This window comes from Anser cygnoides, chromosome 33 (genome assembly GCF_040182565.1).
Source record: "Anser cygnoides isolate HZ-2024a breed goose chromosome 33, Taihu_goose_T2T_genome, whole genome shotgun sequence".
Lineage (NCBI taxonomy): Eukaryota > Metazoa > Chordata > Aves > Anseriformes > Anatidae > Anser > Anser cygnoides.
In genome coordinates, this window is record NC_089905.1 from 1126700 (window position 1) to 1138949 (window position 12250).

The 12250-nt window shown below is 67.9% G+C and overlaps 1 protein-coding gene across 1 annotated transcript; it reads right to left on the reverse strand.

The window, feature by feature from the left end:
• Nucleotides 1-267: 267 nt before the first annotated feature.
• Nucleotides 268-7546, reverse strand: MTMR11 (myotubularin related protein 11). The gene is made up of 15 exons (XM_066986246.1): nucleotides 7295-7546; nucleotides 6912-7042; nucleotides 6026-6098; nucleotides 5787-5929; nucleotides 5422-5669; nucleotides 5233-5320; nucleotides 5049-5137; nucleotides 4825-4946; nucleotides 4645-4708; nucleotides 4310-4380; nucleotides 4035-4207; nucleotides 3766-3936; nucleotides 3324-3533; nucleotides 1904-2176; nucleotides 268-1152 (listed from the first exon to the last, which is right to left on the reverse strand). Exons 1-15 carry the CDS (start codon nucleotides 7341-7343, stop codon nucleotides 1021-1023), a joined length of 2037 nt encoding a protein of 678 aa, XP_066842347.1. The 5' UTR covers nucleotides 7344-7546; the 3' UTR covers nucleotides 268-1020.
• Nucleotides 7547-12250: the final 4704 nt, after the last annotated feature.

Below are 12250 nucleotides of genomic sequence, written 5' to 3' on the forward strand. Positions count from 1 at the left end.
ATCTATGGAACGTAACCTACGCAACGCAACGCCGCACGCGCCAGCCCCTCGCGCCCTGACGTCAGCCCCAGCCGCAAGCCCCGCCCCCTCGCGGCGGGCCGGAAATGGCGTGGGCGCCATGTTGAGGCCGGGCCTGTTATGTCGCGATAGCCCCCCCGCGATAGGCGGCGATATCGCCCCCGCGGCCGGCAGCGCGGCTGGGGCCGGGCACCCCCACCCCAGCCCAGGGCCCGCAGCCCGGGCCGTTCACTCAGAGCCACGCCGCAGTGCCCGCAGGCCGCTTTATTGAGCTCCCCGACACAAACCTCAATAAAAAGTGCAAACCGCCGCGTGCGGGCGAGCTCCCGACATAAACCTCCATAAAAGTGCATGGCCGGGGGCCGCCAGCGCCCAGAGCCCCGTTCTCCTCTTCACAGCCCCGGCAGCCGAGCTGAGCCCTGGGGTCCCTGCCCCTCCCATATCGCGACAGCGTGTCGCCGACAGAGGCCTGGCGCTGGGCTCCCAGCAAAGCTCGGCCCCTGTGGGAGCAAAGCGACCCTGTGGCGGGGCCAGATGCGTGGGCCCGGGGTGGTGAGCCCAGCCCCGAGGCACGTGGAGGTAGCAAGGAATTTAAGGCAAAAAAGGGGGAAATCGGCTGTGCCGGGGCGCCCGCGGCACTCCTGGGGTGCTCGGCCTCCTCCAGAGCAGCCGGGGAGCAGCATGGCAGGAGCTGGCCCCAAAAAGCCTGCGTCAGCCCCAAAAAGCAAACACTGGCCCCAAAAAGCCTGTGACGGCCCCAAAAAGCCGGCGCTGGCCCCAAAAAGCTATCACCAGCCCCAAAAAGCTGTCCCCGGCCCCAAAAAGCCGCAAGAGCCCCGGCGAGGAGCAGGGAGGCAGCAGTGGAGAGGCCGCGGGGCGCTTTGGGGGCTTTTTCCCCCCCAAAACCCGCAGGGGAGCCCCGGGGTCAGCTCCCCCCCAAGGGCCGGCTCTGTCCCGGTAGCGTTCGTCCCCCCCCCGGGGTTCTTTTTTTTCCCCCATCCCTCATCGCGACGGTGCCAGGGGGCTGCCGGCGGCCCTGGTGCGGGGTCCCTGCGCTTGCCAGGCGCTGAGGCGGTCCTGCAGCAGCGTCAGCTCCTCCGCCAGGCCGGCCGGAGACGGGGCGAAGCGCCCGCGCTGCGGGGAGACGGGGCCCAAGCCCGTTAGGACAGACGCCCGCGGCGGGCAGGACGGACACGGGGGCAGGGTGGGCGCGCACGACCACCCGCACCAGCCCCAAACCCCGTCCTGCACAGGCTTGGGGGGCAAGAAATCCGTTCCAAGCCGGGGAGCCCCTCGGGGGTGCACCCACCCAGCACAGCGCAGCCCCCCCCGGGACTCAGTTTCCCTCCCCTGGGACCCAGTTCCCCCCCCCTTGGGACCCAGTTTCCCCCCCCCAGAACCCAGTTTCTCCCTCTGTGACCCAGTTCTCCCCCCCCGTGACTCAGTTCCCCCCCTAGGACCCAGTTTCCCCCCCTCCAGGACTTAGTTTCCCCCCCCGGGACCCCCTTCCCCCCCCCCCGGGACTCAGTTTCCCCCCCCCAGTACCCAGTTTCCCCCCCAATCCGGGGCTTAGTTTCCCCCCGCGGGACCCAGTTTCCCCCCTCCTGGGATCCAGTTTCCCCCCGATAACTCAGTTTCCCCCCCCGTGACTCAGTTTCCCCCCCTAGGACCCAGTTTCCCCCCCTCCAGGGCTTATTCCCCCCCCCCATGACTCAGTTTCCCCCCCTAGGACCCAGTTTCCCCCCCTCCAGGGCTTATTCCCCCCCCCGTGACTCAGTTTCCCCCCCTTGGGACCCAGTTTCCCCCCCCAATGACTCAATTTCCCCCCGCTTCTCCAACCAGACCCCCCCAGGACCCCCCCCCAGACCCCTTTTTGCCCCCATACCTGGGCCTCGGGCAGGCCCCGCAGGTAGCAGCGGCGCCAGAGCCGCACCGAGGGCCCCGCGGCGCAGGGCAGCAGCAGCCCCCGGGGGGGCGCGGGGACGGGGCTGCCCCCCGAGCCGCCCCCCCGCTCGCTGAGGCTCTCCAGGGAGGGGGCCCAGCGGAGCAAGCGCGGGGGGGGGCGGCCGCTGCGCCACGGGAAGGGCTGGGGGCACAGCGAGCCCTTGGCCAGAGCAAAGACGTCCCCGGCTCCTGCCCCAGGCCAGGCATCGGCGGGCTGGGAAATGGGGGAAAAAATAGGGGTTAGGGTAAAAAGGGGGTGGAAGAGACGAGGGTTAGGGAAAACGGGGGGAAAAATAGGGGTTAGGGTAAAAAGGGGGTGGAAGAGACGGGGGTTAGGGAAAACGGGGGGAAAAATAGGGGTTAGGGTAAAAAGGGGGTGGAAGAGATGGGGGTTAGGGAAAATGGGGGGAAAAATAGGGGTTAGGGTAAAAAGGGGGTGGAAGAGACGAGGGTTAGGGAAAATGGGGGGGAAAATAGGGGTTAGGGTAAAAAGGGGGGTGGAAGAGAGGGTGGTTAGGGAAAATGGGGGGAAAAATAGGGGTTAGGGTAAAAAGGGGGTGGAAAAGATGGGGGTTAGGGAAAATGGGGGGAAAAATAGGGGTTAGGGTAAAAAGGAGGTGGAAGAGATGGGGGTTAGGGAAAACGGGGGGGAAAATAGGGGTTAGGGTAAAAAGGGGGTGGAAAAGGTGGGGGTTAGGGAAAATGGGGAGGAAAATAGGGGTTAGGGTAACAAGGAGGTGGAAGAGATGGGGGTTAGGGAAAATGGGGGGAAAATAGGGGTTAGGGTAAAAAGGGGGTGGAAAAGGTGGGGGTTAGGGAAAATGGGGGGAAATCCGGTGGTTATGGTGAAAAGGGGGTGGTAGAGACGGTGGTTAGGGAAAACGGGGGGAAAAATAGGGGGTTAGGGTAAAAGGGGGGTGGAAGAGATGGGGGTTAGGGAAAAAGGGGGGAAATCCAGAAGTTACAGTGAAAAGGGGGGGTGCAAAAGCAGGTGGTTAGGGAAAATGGAGGGGAAACCGGCAGCTGGATTAAAAGGGAGGTGGGACAGCCAGTGGTTAGGGAAAAACGGGGAAAAGCGGCAATTAGGGTAAAAGGAGGTGTAAAAGCCAGGGGGACAACGGAGGAGATCCAGCAGGGAGGGGAAATGGGCGGAAACCCCAGCGGTTCGGGAAAACGGGGGAGAAAACCCAGCCGCCAGGGGCCGATCGGCACAGGGGAGGGATTTTAGACTCCGAGCCCCCCCCAGAATCCAGCGGGAGAGCAGGAGGGGGGGGTGTCTCATGCCATGGGGGCAGCACAACCCCAGCACCCTCGTCCCTTCCCAACGCGGCCCCCCCAGCCCCCCCCCCCCCCAGGCTCACCGTGCCCGTGGTCTGGGGGTTCGCGGTGTCGGGGGGTCCCACGGTGCTGGGGACCCCCGCCGGGTTCCGAAACCGCGCCCGCTGCTGCGGGCTGTAGCGCAGCGCCCAGTCCCAAACCGGGGGCAGGCGGCTGCCGGCGCTGCCCCCCCTGCCCGGGGGGGGGTCCCACCAGCCGTTCACCGGCGTGTAGGTCTGGCTGCGGGGCTGCTGCTGCGGGGAGGAGGAAGGGACGGGGTGAGCGCCCCCCCACCCCCAAAGCGGGGGGGGGGGGGAATTCGGGGCACGGGTGGGGAAACCGAGGCACGGCGCGGGTGGGGAAACCGAGGCACGGCGCCGGCGGGCAGCTGGATGCCGCCACGGGGGGGGGTGAGGAGGATTCCCCGCCGCCCTAAAGCTGCTGGAAGGGGTCCGGGGGTGCCGCCGAGCCCCCGGCCCCGCTCACCGGGCCGCCGCGGCCCCGCTGGCGCTGGCAGCTGAAGAGGAAGGTGCCGCAGTAGGGCAGGAAGCCGCTGTCGTGCAGGGCCAGCAGGTACGCCTCGGTGAAGCCGAAGGCCGCCGGGAACTGCCGCACCAGCTGCCACGTGCAGTCCAGGAACAGCGGGAACACGGGCGCCTGCGGGGACAGCGTGGGGGGGGGACGACACCAACCCGTCACCGTCCCCTGGGAAGGGCAGGGGGGGCACCGGGGGGGGGCCGCGGCACGGTGCCCACCTCCTCCCGGGGGCTGTCGCGCCGCAGACCGAGGCGGCGGGGAAAGGGGTGGCCGGCTGCCACCCACTCGCGCTGCACCAGGCTCTGGAAGCCCGGCAGGGTCCGGGCGTGGGGGTCCGCCAGGAGCTGCACCAGGGAGGCCAGCAGGCAGTTGAGGTCCCGGTCGGACGGCTCTGGTGGGTGGGACGAGGTGGTGATATTGGGGGGGGGGGGGGTTTGGGGTGTCCCCGTGGTCCCCCCACCGCGCTCCGGCGGCCCCGCGGTGCCGGCTCTACCTTGCAGGAGGACGCAGCAGCGGCGCCCCGCCAGCAGCGATGCCACCTCGACGGCTTTCCTCAAGCAGGCGCTGGGGGCGAGGAGGGTGTGGGGGGGGGTCAGGGCACCCCAAAATGTTGCCTCTGCCTGCCCGGGGGTCTCCAGCCCCCCCCCCGTGGGTTCGGGGTAACCACCCGGCCGCCACAGCGCCCCGTCACCCTGCAGCTGCTGGGCGTGCTTGGGGGTGAATTGCCCCCAAAGCGGGGTGGGGGGGGCTGGATGGGGGGGGGGGGGGGGGCGTTTCGAGGGCCGGGCTTTCCCCCGCTGCCCCGCACCCCAAAAGCTCCCCGCTCACCGGACGTGGTCCAGCCAGCGCGTCGCCTCCAGCGCCGAGAGCCACTTCTCCTCGGCCGCCGCGCCTGCGCCGTGCGGGCAAATTTGGGGGGGGGGGGGTCAGGGGAGGGCGATGAGCCCCGGGGGCCCCTCCCCCCAGAATGAGACCTGGGGTCCCCCCCAGGTCCCCGTCCCCTCTCACCGTGCAGGCAGAGCGCCCACAGCTTGAGGTGGGCGAGCTGGATGTCGGCCAGGGTGGGCAGCTCGGCGGCGTCGGCCAGCACGCAGGGCCCGCGGCCCGCCCGCAGCAGCGCCTCCAGGCACCTGGGGAGGGGGACACGCAGACACCCCCCCCCCTCGTGGGACCGGGCCGGGCAGCACCCCGAAACCCCCAACCCGGCCCCAAAATCCTCGCCGGGGGCTCACCTCACGTCCTCGCCGCCCGGCTCCGAGGCCGCGTGGAAGCCGGCGGATCTCAGCAGGTCGCTGCCGCCCGGGTGGTGCCAGCACAGCCGCTGCGGGCGAGACGGGGGGAGGACAGGACGGGGACACCCCCCAGGTCACCCCCCCCGGCAGCACCCCAATTCCTCCCTCCCCCCCCGGCACTCACGGGCACGCGGCGCTCCTCGAAGTGGGCGAACGTCCGCTTGAGGTCGTGGTCCAGGAGCCCGCTGGGCACCCACAGGTAGCGGGGCAGGCTGCGGGCAGAGGGGGGGGGGGGGGGGGCGTGGGGTGGGCGCCCCCCCGGCGGGGTGGGGGCCGGCAGCCCCTTGGAGCCCGGCGCCCGGCCGGGCCGTACCTGGGGGCCATGTCGAAGCGCTCGTTGATGGCGCTCACCCTCCAGCCCGCGGCACCCTGGCGCTTCAGCTCCTTCTCCCAGTCGCGGAGGCTCTCGAAGAGCAGCGTGGGGGCCGAGCCTTCCTCATCTTCACCCTCCTCCTCCTCCTCCTCCTCCGCCTTGGCTTCTGCCCGGGAGCGGCCGTCCCCGTCCCCGCTGTCCCCCGGCCACGTGGCCGTCTCCCGCGCCTGGGCGATGGCGTTGGCCACCTGCGGAGAGGAGCAAGGTGACGGGGACCGCGCGCGAGCCCCCCACCGCTTGTAATTACGCCGGGGATCGCCAGGAGCAGGGCACGAAGCCCCCCCCACTCCCCCCCCCCGGCTCACCCGGTACGCCTGGGGCGCCAGCCCGTTCTCGTGGAAGTGGAAGCGCAGCAGGCGGAAATCCCGGCAGAAAATCAGCAGCTCCTCGGGGATGAACTTGAGGGTGGAGGCGGCCGTCAGCACCTTGGGCTTGGTGAAGCTGCTGCCTGCGGTGGGCCAGGAGCGGCCGTCAGCGCCCGCCGAGCCCCGGCCCCGCTCGTCCCAGCTCGGTGCTGTGCCCCCCCCCCCCGGGTCCCCTTTACCTGCCACCAGCTTGCGGATGCAGGGCAGCGCCACGTTGTGCTCGCTCTGCAGGGGGGCGACGGAGCCGGGGGGCTGCAGGAGATTTGGGGAGAGCTGGGAGCCGCCCCGGTACCCCAAAAAGGCAGCGGGGCCGCATCCGGCACCCCACGGCCTTTGTCCAGCCGGTGCCGTGACCCGCGGCAGCCCCTGTGCCCTCCCGGGTCCTGCAGCGAGGAGTTCCCCGGGTGCGGGGGGAATGGGGATCGCGGTTCTGTGACCGAGGAGCGAGGGTGGGACGGGGATGGGGTCGGGAACGTGGCTGGGATGGGGATGGGATGAAGCAGGGGTGCGGCCGGGACGGGATCAGTGTGGGGTAAGGATGGGGCTGGGGTCAGGATGGGGCTGGGGTTGGGGTTGGGATGGGGCTGGGTTTGGGGTTGGGATGGGACCGGGGTTGGGGTCAGGATGGGGCTGGGGTTGGGGTCAGGATGGGGCTGGGGTTGGGGTCGGGATGGGACCGGGGTTGGGGTCGGGATGGGGCCGGGGTTGGGGTCGGGATGGGACCGGGGTTGGGGTCGGGATGGGACCGGGGTTGGGGTCGGGATGGGGCCGGGGTTGGGGTCGGGATGGGGCTGCGATACCGCTGGGATCGAAGCAGGATGGGGTCAGGATGTGCTTGGGATGGGGCTGGGATGCTACCGGGACGCAGCTGAGATGGGATCGCGACACGGCTGGGTTGGGGCTGGCTGGGGACGGGGCTGCAGCCAGCAGAGGCTCAGGACCAGGAGGGTTTGGGACCGGGAGCAGCGAGGTCGGGGCCGGGGCGGGGGGGGGAAGCAGCGGGGCTGAGCCAGCTGGGGGCTTCGGAGGGGGGGAGGAGGCGGGGGGGTCGCGGCGGGCCCCCACCTGCACGCCGTGCCCGGGGGCGGCCAGGAAGGCGACGCGGAGGTTGGTGCAGACCAAGGTGCCCGGCACCGAGCCGTCCCCTTCGCGGCACCGCAGCCGCACTCCCGCAGCCTCCTCCAGCACCACCTCCCCTGCGGGACGGGGCCGGTTTGGCCTCCGGGAAGGAGGCGCACGGGGGTGCCCCACCCCGCACCCCCCCACACCCAGGGGGGTCTCTCCAGGCTGTACGTGACCCCCCCCCAACACCCCCCTCGTCGGTCCCCGTGCCCCCGGCCTCCCCCCACGCCCCCCTCGGCGACCCCCGAGCCTCGGCTGCAGCGGGGGCCCCCAGCATCCGGCCACCTGCCCGCGGCCGGCGGAGGCTCGGCGGCGGAGGCTCCTACCTGGGAGGCCGGGGAAGGCCGAGCGGCTGCCTCCCCTCTCCCCGTTCATGGCGGAGGACTTTGCCCGACCGGGCGGGACGGAACGGGACGGGAGCACGAGCGGGGATCCCGAGGAGGCAGCAACCGGCCCGCTTCGGCCGCCCGCGGCCCCCCCGGCATCCCGCGGCCTCCGATCCCCGAGCGAGGCCGGCTCCTGGCAGCGGGAGGCCAGGGCGGAGCGGAGGCGGCGGCGGCAGCACGGGGCTCGCCGCCAGCCTCAGTTTCCCCCCGCGGCGTCAGGGGGGGGGGGGAAGGTGTTCGATGAGTGGGGCAGGGAGGGCGGGGGGGGCCCCCCGTGGGCACAGGGGGGGGGCTCCGAGCAGCTCCGGGCACCCCCAAAGGGATGCAGTGTGCTGGGGGGCACGGGGGGGGGCCACGGCTTCCTGAACCCCAAAAGGGACGTGGGGTGCCGGGGGGGCATGCGGCTCCCTGAACCCCCAAAAGGGATGTGGGGTGCTGGGGGCACGGGGGGACACGCAGCTCCTGGCACCCCAAAAAGGATGCCTGGTGCTGGGGGGGGGCACGTGGCTCCCTGGATGCCTGGTACTGGGGGGACGGACTGGATAAGGGACGCCTGGTACTGGGGACGTGGGGCGCTTGCAGCTCCTGGCACCCCAAAAGGGATCACTGGTGCCAGAGGGGGATGCACACAGCTCCTGGCACCCCACAAGGGGCTCACGGTGCTGGGGGGAGGACACGCAACTCCCTAAACCCTATAAGGGACGTTTGGCGCCAGCGGGGGATGCTCAGCTCCCTACACCCCATGAGGAGCCGGAGGAAGGGCACTCAGCTCCCCGAAACCCCTGGGGGACGCGTGGCGCCGCGCACAGCCGGGGTTCGCCCGGTCCCGTTCGGGTGCCCCCATCCCGTCCCCGCACCTTTCCCGGGGGGGACACCGTGCGGCCCCCGCGGGCTCCCCACGGAGGCCGAGCGGCGGTGCCGGGGAGGAACGAGCCGCTCCGTGACTCATCGCTGAGGCATCGCCATCTCCTCCCAACCCCGGAAAAGCCAGCGCTGGCCGGGCCGTGCCAAGCGGCACCGCGTGGGCCCCCGCTGGGGGCCCCGGGGGTCCTGACCCCGCTCCCGGCAGCAGGTGGAACCCCCGGGGACCCCAAAAGCCAACCCCGCCGGCTCAGCCCCTCTGGCCGGGGCAGGACCAGGGCGGCCGAGATCCGAGAACTGGCACCGGCCGAACCAGGCCTGCGGGAAGGCGCCGGAGCACTAAAATCCTATTTGGGGCCCTTTTTGCCTCCAGCTTTTTGGGGGAGCCTCAGTGTTGTGCACCCCGATTTTCCACCTGTAGGAAAATCACCCGGCAGCACAGCCCCGGGGCCCCCGGGGGGGGGGGGGTGGCTTGGATGGGTCCCCGGCTCCAGCACCTTGCGGATGAGAAGAATTTCCTGCAGGGCTTCGGGCCAGGGATCGGCTCCAAGGCCAGGGATCGGCGGTGGGGCAGCGTCCGCGCCAGCTCGGGGTCAGCCCGGGCCGCGGGGCTGCCCCGAGAGCTGCAGGAAAATTGGCGAGCCGGCACCGACGTGGCGCTGAGCACGGCCCGGGGAGGAAGGGAGAGCACTGGGGGCAAGAATAAAAAAAATCCCACTGCTATAGGGATTGCGGGGGGTGGGGGGGGGTTAAAGAAACCCCGCAGGAACCTGCTCGGAGCTCCCCTGACCCCACAGGGGCTCTCAGCACCCGGTAGCACCGAGGCACGTTTCCAACCGGCCCCAAAACCTCACCCCGCGTCCCCCAGCCAGCAAACGCCCCCGACCCCCCGATTTGCATCATTTAGGGCACAAACGGGGGGAGCAGCCTGCTCTGGGGGTCGGAAGCAGCTCCAAAACGTGGGGAGCGCAACGCCACCGGGACGCCTGTGGGATGTCCCCGAGAGGGAGGAGCGGGGCTGGGGCTCGGGGCCATCAGCAGGACCCTTCCTCGGGCTCCCAGCCGCGCCTGGCTCGAGCGTGGGAGCAGGTGGAGCGAGCAGCTGAAATAGCTGGCATTTTTTCTGCTCCAGCAGGGAGCGGAGCCCCGTCCCACCCAGCCCGGAGCGCTCCCGTAACATCCCACGGGTAAAAAAAAACCGGGGGGTGCCGCACCCGGAGCCGGTGCGAAGCCTCCAGGCTGGGTTCTCCGAGCGGGGGCCAAAGTCCTGCGAGTTCACGCGGGGACCGATCCAGCTGCCGCAGCGCTCGGCTGGACCCAGACCTTTGCTCTTCGCCCCGCCAATGCCTCCTGAACCCAAACCTGCACCCAGAAACCCGTTTCACCCCAAAACAGCGCCGCGGGGGGGGGGGGGAAGAGGGCGCAGGTGCGCGCAGCCCCGGGGCCGAGAGTTTTCCGAATTTCTGAACCCACCGAAGCAGCCGGAGCGCCCCGCGTTGGCAAGGAGCTGGATTTTATCGCCACGCCGTGCTAAGCCTCGGGTGGGTTTTAAATCCTTCGCCCGACCGCCCAAAGCCCCGGGGAAAGGCTCCTCCAGAATGGTGACGAGGGACACAACCAGGGCAGGAGCAGCAGCTGGGGGTGGGGGGGGGGTCCCCTTTAAAAGCAGCCCCCCAGTGAGCACCCAAAGAGAAGAAGTTCTCCCTGACCTCCCCATATCGATGGCAGGAGGAAAAGCCAATAACCCCAAGACGTCCCCGCAAGCCAGGCGAGGGGGACGCGGCGGAAGGGCCTGGAGCGGGGGCGACGCTCGTCCCGAAGCGCAGGAAAGAGGCACGGCCGCCGGCGGTGGTAATTAGTTGAACGTCGTTTATTGTCAGTGAATCTATGGTAGCATAAATGAAGGATGCCGTGAACAGCCCGATTACAACGCGCCATCTAGTGCTCAGTACAGCAGTGCTCGAACAAAAGAGTAAAAATCGCCAACCCAATATCTCTTAATTTAAAAAAAAAAAAAAAAAAAAAAGTCTTTTGTGAATAAACGGTTGCAGAATTAATTCAGGTCACCTCTTGTGCGATCGGTGAAGACCGGAGCATCCCACCCCCCCTCCCCGGAGGGGCTGGGGACACCGGGGACGTTACGAAGCTTGTTTGGGGAGCCCGGGCAAGACAGCCGAGACGGGGCCAAAACCCAGGCTGCGGGATGGGACCCGGGGCTAAGACAAACTGAAAACGTTCCAGACGGGTCGCGGACCTTTCCTGCAGGAGGGCCAGGCTGCGCAGAAACCCCCAGGTCCCGATGGCTGCAAAGTTTCTTCCCGTTACACCGCTAAGTGCACTTGTTTCGAGACCTCGGGATCAAGCCGCGGCCTCCCCTTCCCCGTCTCCTTCGCATGGCGGCGGGGCAGACGCGGGAGAAAAACCCTGGGGTGGTTCGGTGCCTCCATGCGAGGTGCTGCGGAGCACGAGCTGCTCTCGCTCTCCCCCCCCCCACTTAAAAAAAAAAAAGGTACCAAAAATATATCGAGCCCCTAAAATATATCAAAACCCTAAAATACGGCGTGGGCAGGGGCTTTAGCGTGGTTATGGAAAGGAACCGGTGGTTGGTAAATGTCTTCCAATAAATATAAGTTGTATTTAATAGTCCCGTAGAAAAAAAATTAGTTTCACCATAAAGGAAACAAAAATGACCTGAAAAAATCCTTAGCAGTACTGAAGAAACGCGGCCGATTCCCTCGATTCGGTGTGTAAGGCAGGAAGGTTTGGGCTCAGGGATGCTCAGGGAACAGCTGAGACTCTGCACTTCGTAGAAAAAATACTCTTCGCTATTTTACTCTTTTCATTGGAAACCTAATTTTGCCTGAAGTTGTGTTTTTTTTCCCCCCATTTTGAGTTTAAAAAAAAGCTACGAATTCCAGTAACGGCGGTAAAAACGGCAGACCAAGCACGGGCCACGGGGCTGGGCTTCAAAACCGACCCCGAAACGGGGAATTGGGGAATTAATTTTTGGGGGGTACTTCGCCCCTCACCTCCACCGCCCCGCTCTCCTCCAGGCTCCCGGGGCTGCGGCCGTCGGGGATCGCGCGGTGCCCGGGGAGGACGGCGCCGCGGCCAAACCTCACCGGCAGGGCCACGGCACCAGCAGCGGGCACAAAGCACTCGGCCAAACTCCCTTTTCTCCCCCAAAAACCCTCGGGAGGAGGAACGGCGGCAGCGGCGCCGACGCCAGCTGCGCCGCACGGCCCCCTCGGGCGGGTTGGCGCAGCGGCTGGATGGGGTTGGCCGAAGCGGGGATGAATCCCCCCGAAAAAAAGCAGGAAAGGGGCATTGAGCTGGTGGAGCATCAATTTGTGCCTTCTGTCCTCCCCTGCCTGCGGTCTTCGGCGGGGGGCAAGGAGCGTCCCCGCTCCCCGTGCTTTGGCGGGGGGGCGCGGAGCATCCCCGCTCCTCGCGCCCTCAGCAGCAGCCGAAGGATTCTACAATAAAGCCGCTGCTCCGGGGCACAGGAAAAAGAAGAGGCAGAAGCCCCTGCACAAACTGATCCCCGCACAGCGAGCTGGGTTTTGTTTTAAATAAACCCACTCGGGTTTGATATTTGGGTTCCGCCAAGGAGTTGCTGCGGGGTGACCGGGGGGGAGAGCCGCCGGCACGGACCCGACCGCGTGCGCTCTCACCCCTGCACTAAATCCAACGCACTTTAACCCAGCCCCAGGGAGAAATTCGCTGCCTTGCATCACTCCAGGATCACAGCACACCCACAGCAGTCACCCCGCACGCCTCCCTGACCGCGTGCCAGCCCCGGGGCTCCCCACTGCCGGGCAAAGGGACCCTAAGGAAAACCCCGCTTGCAGCAGCGACCTTATTTCCGTGCCCCTTTCGCAGCCGGGCAAGGCTTATCTACGCTCCGAGCAGCAGCGATTTAACAAAACCCCAAAAGAACAGCTTTAGTTAGAGGGGTGGAGGAGCTCGGATATTTACAGGCCGTCGGCTTCGAGCGCGACAGCCCAAACGCAGCCCGAGCGGGGCCGAGCCACC

Excerpts from the sequence above, each read along its gene's own strand:
- MTMR11 (XM_066986246.1), bottom strand. The coding sequence starts at position 7,343 with ATGAACGGGGAGAGGGGAGGCAGCCGCTCGGCCTTCCCCGGCCTCCCA. Across the intron at positions 5,138-5,232 it reads TCGAGGAGCGCCGCGTGCCC|CGGCTGTGCTGGCACCACCC; the intron begins GTGAGTGCCGGG and ends TCTCGCCCGCAG. Across the intron at positions 2,177-3,323 it reads ACCCCCAGACCACGGGCACG|CCCGCCGATGCCTGGCCTGG; the intron begins GTGAGCCTGGGG and ends CCCATTTCCCAG.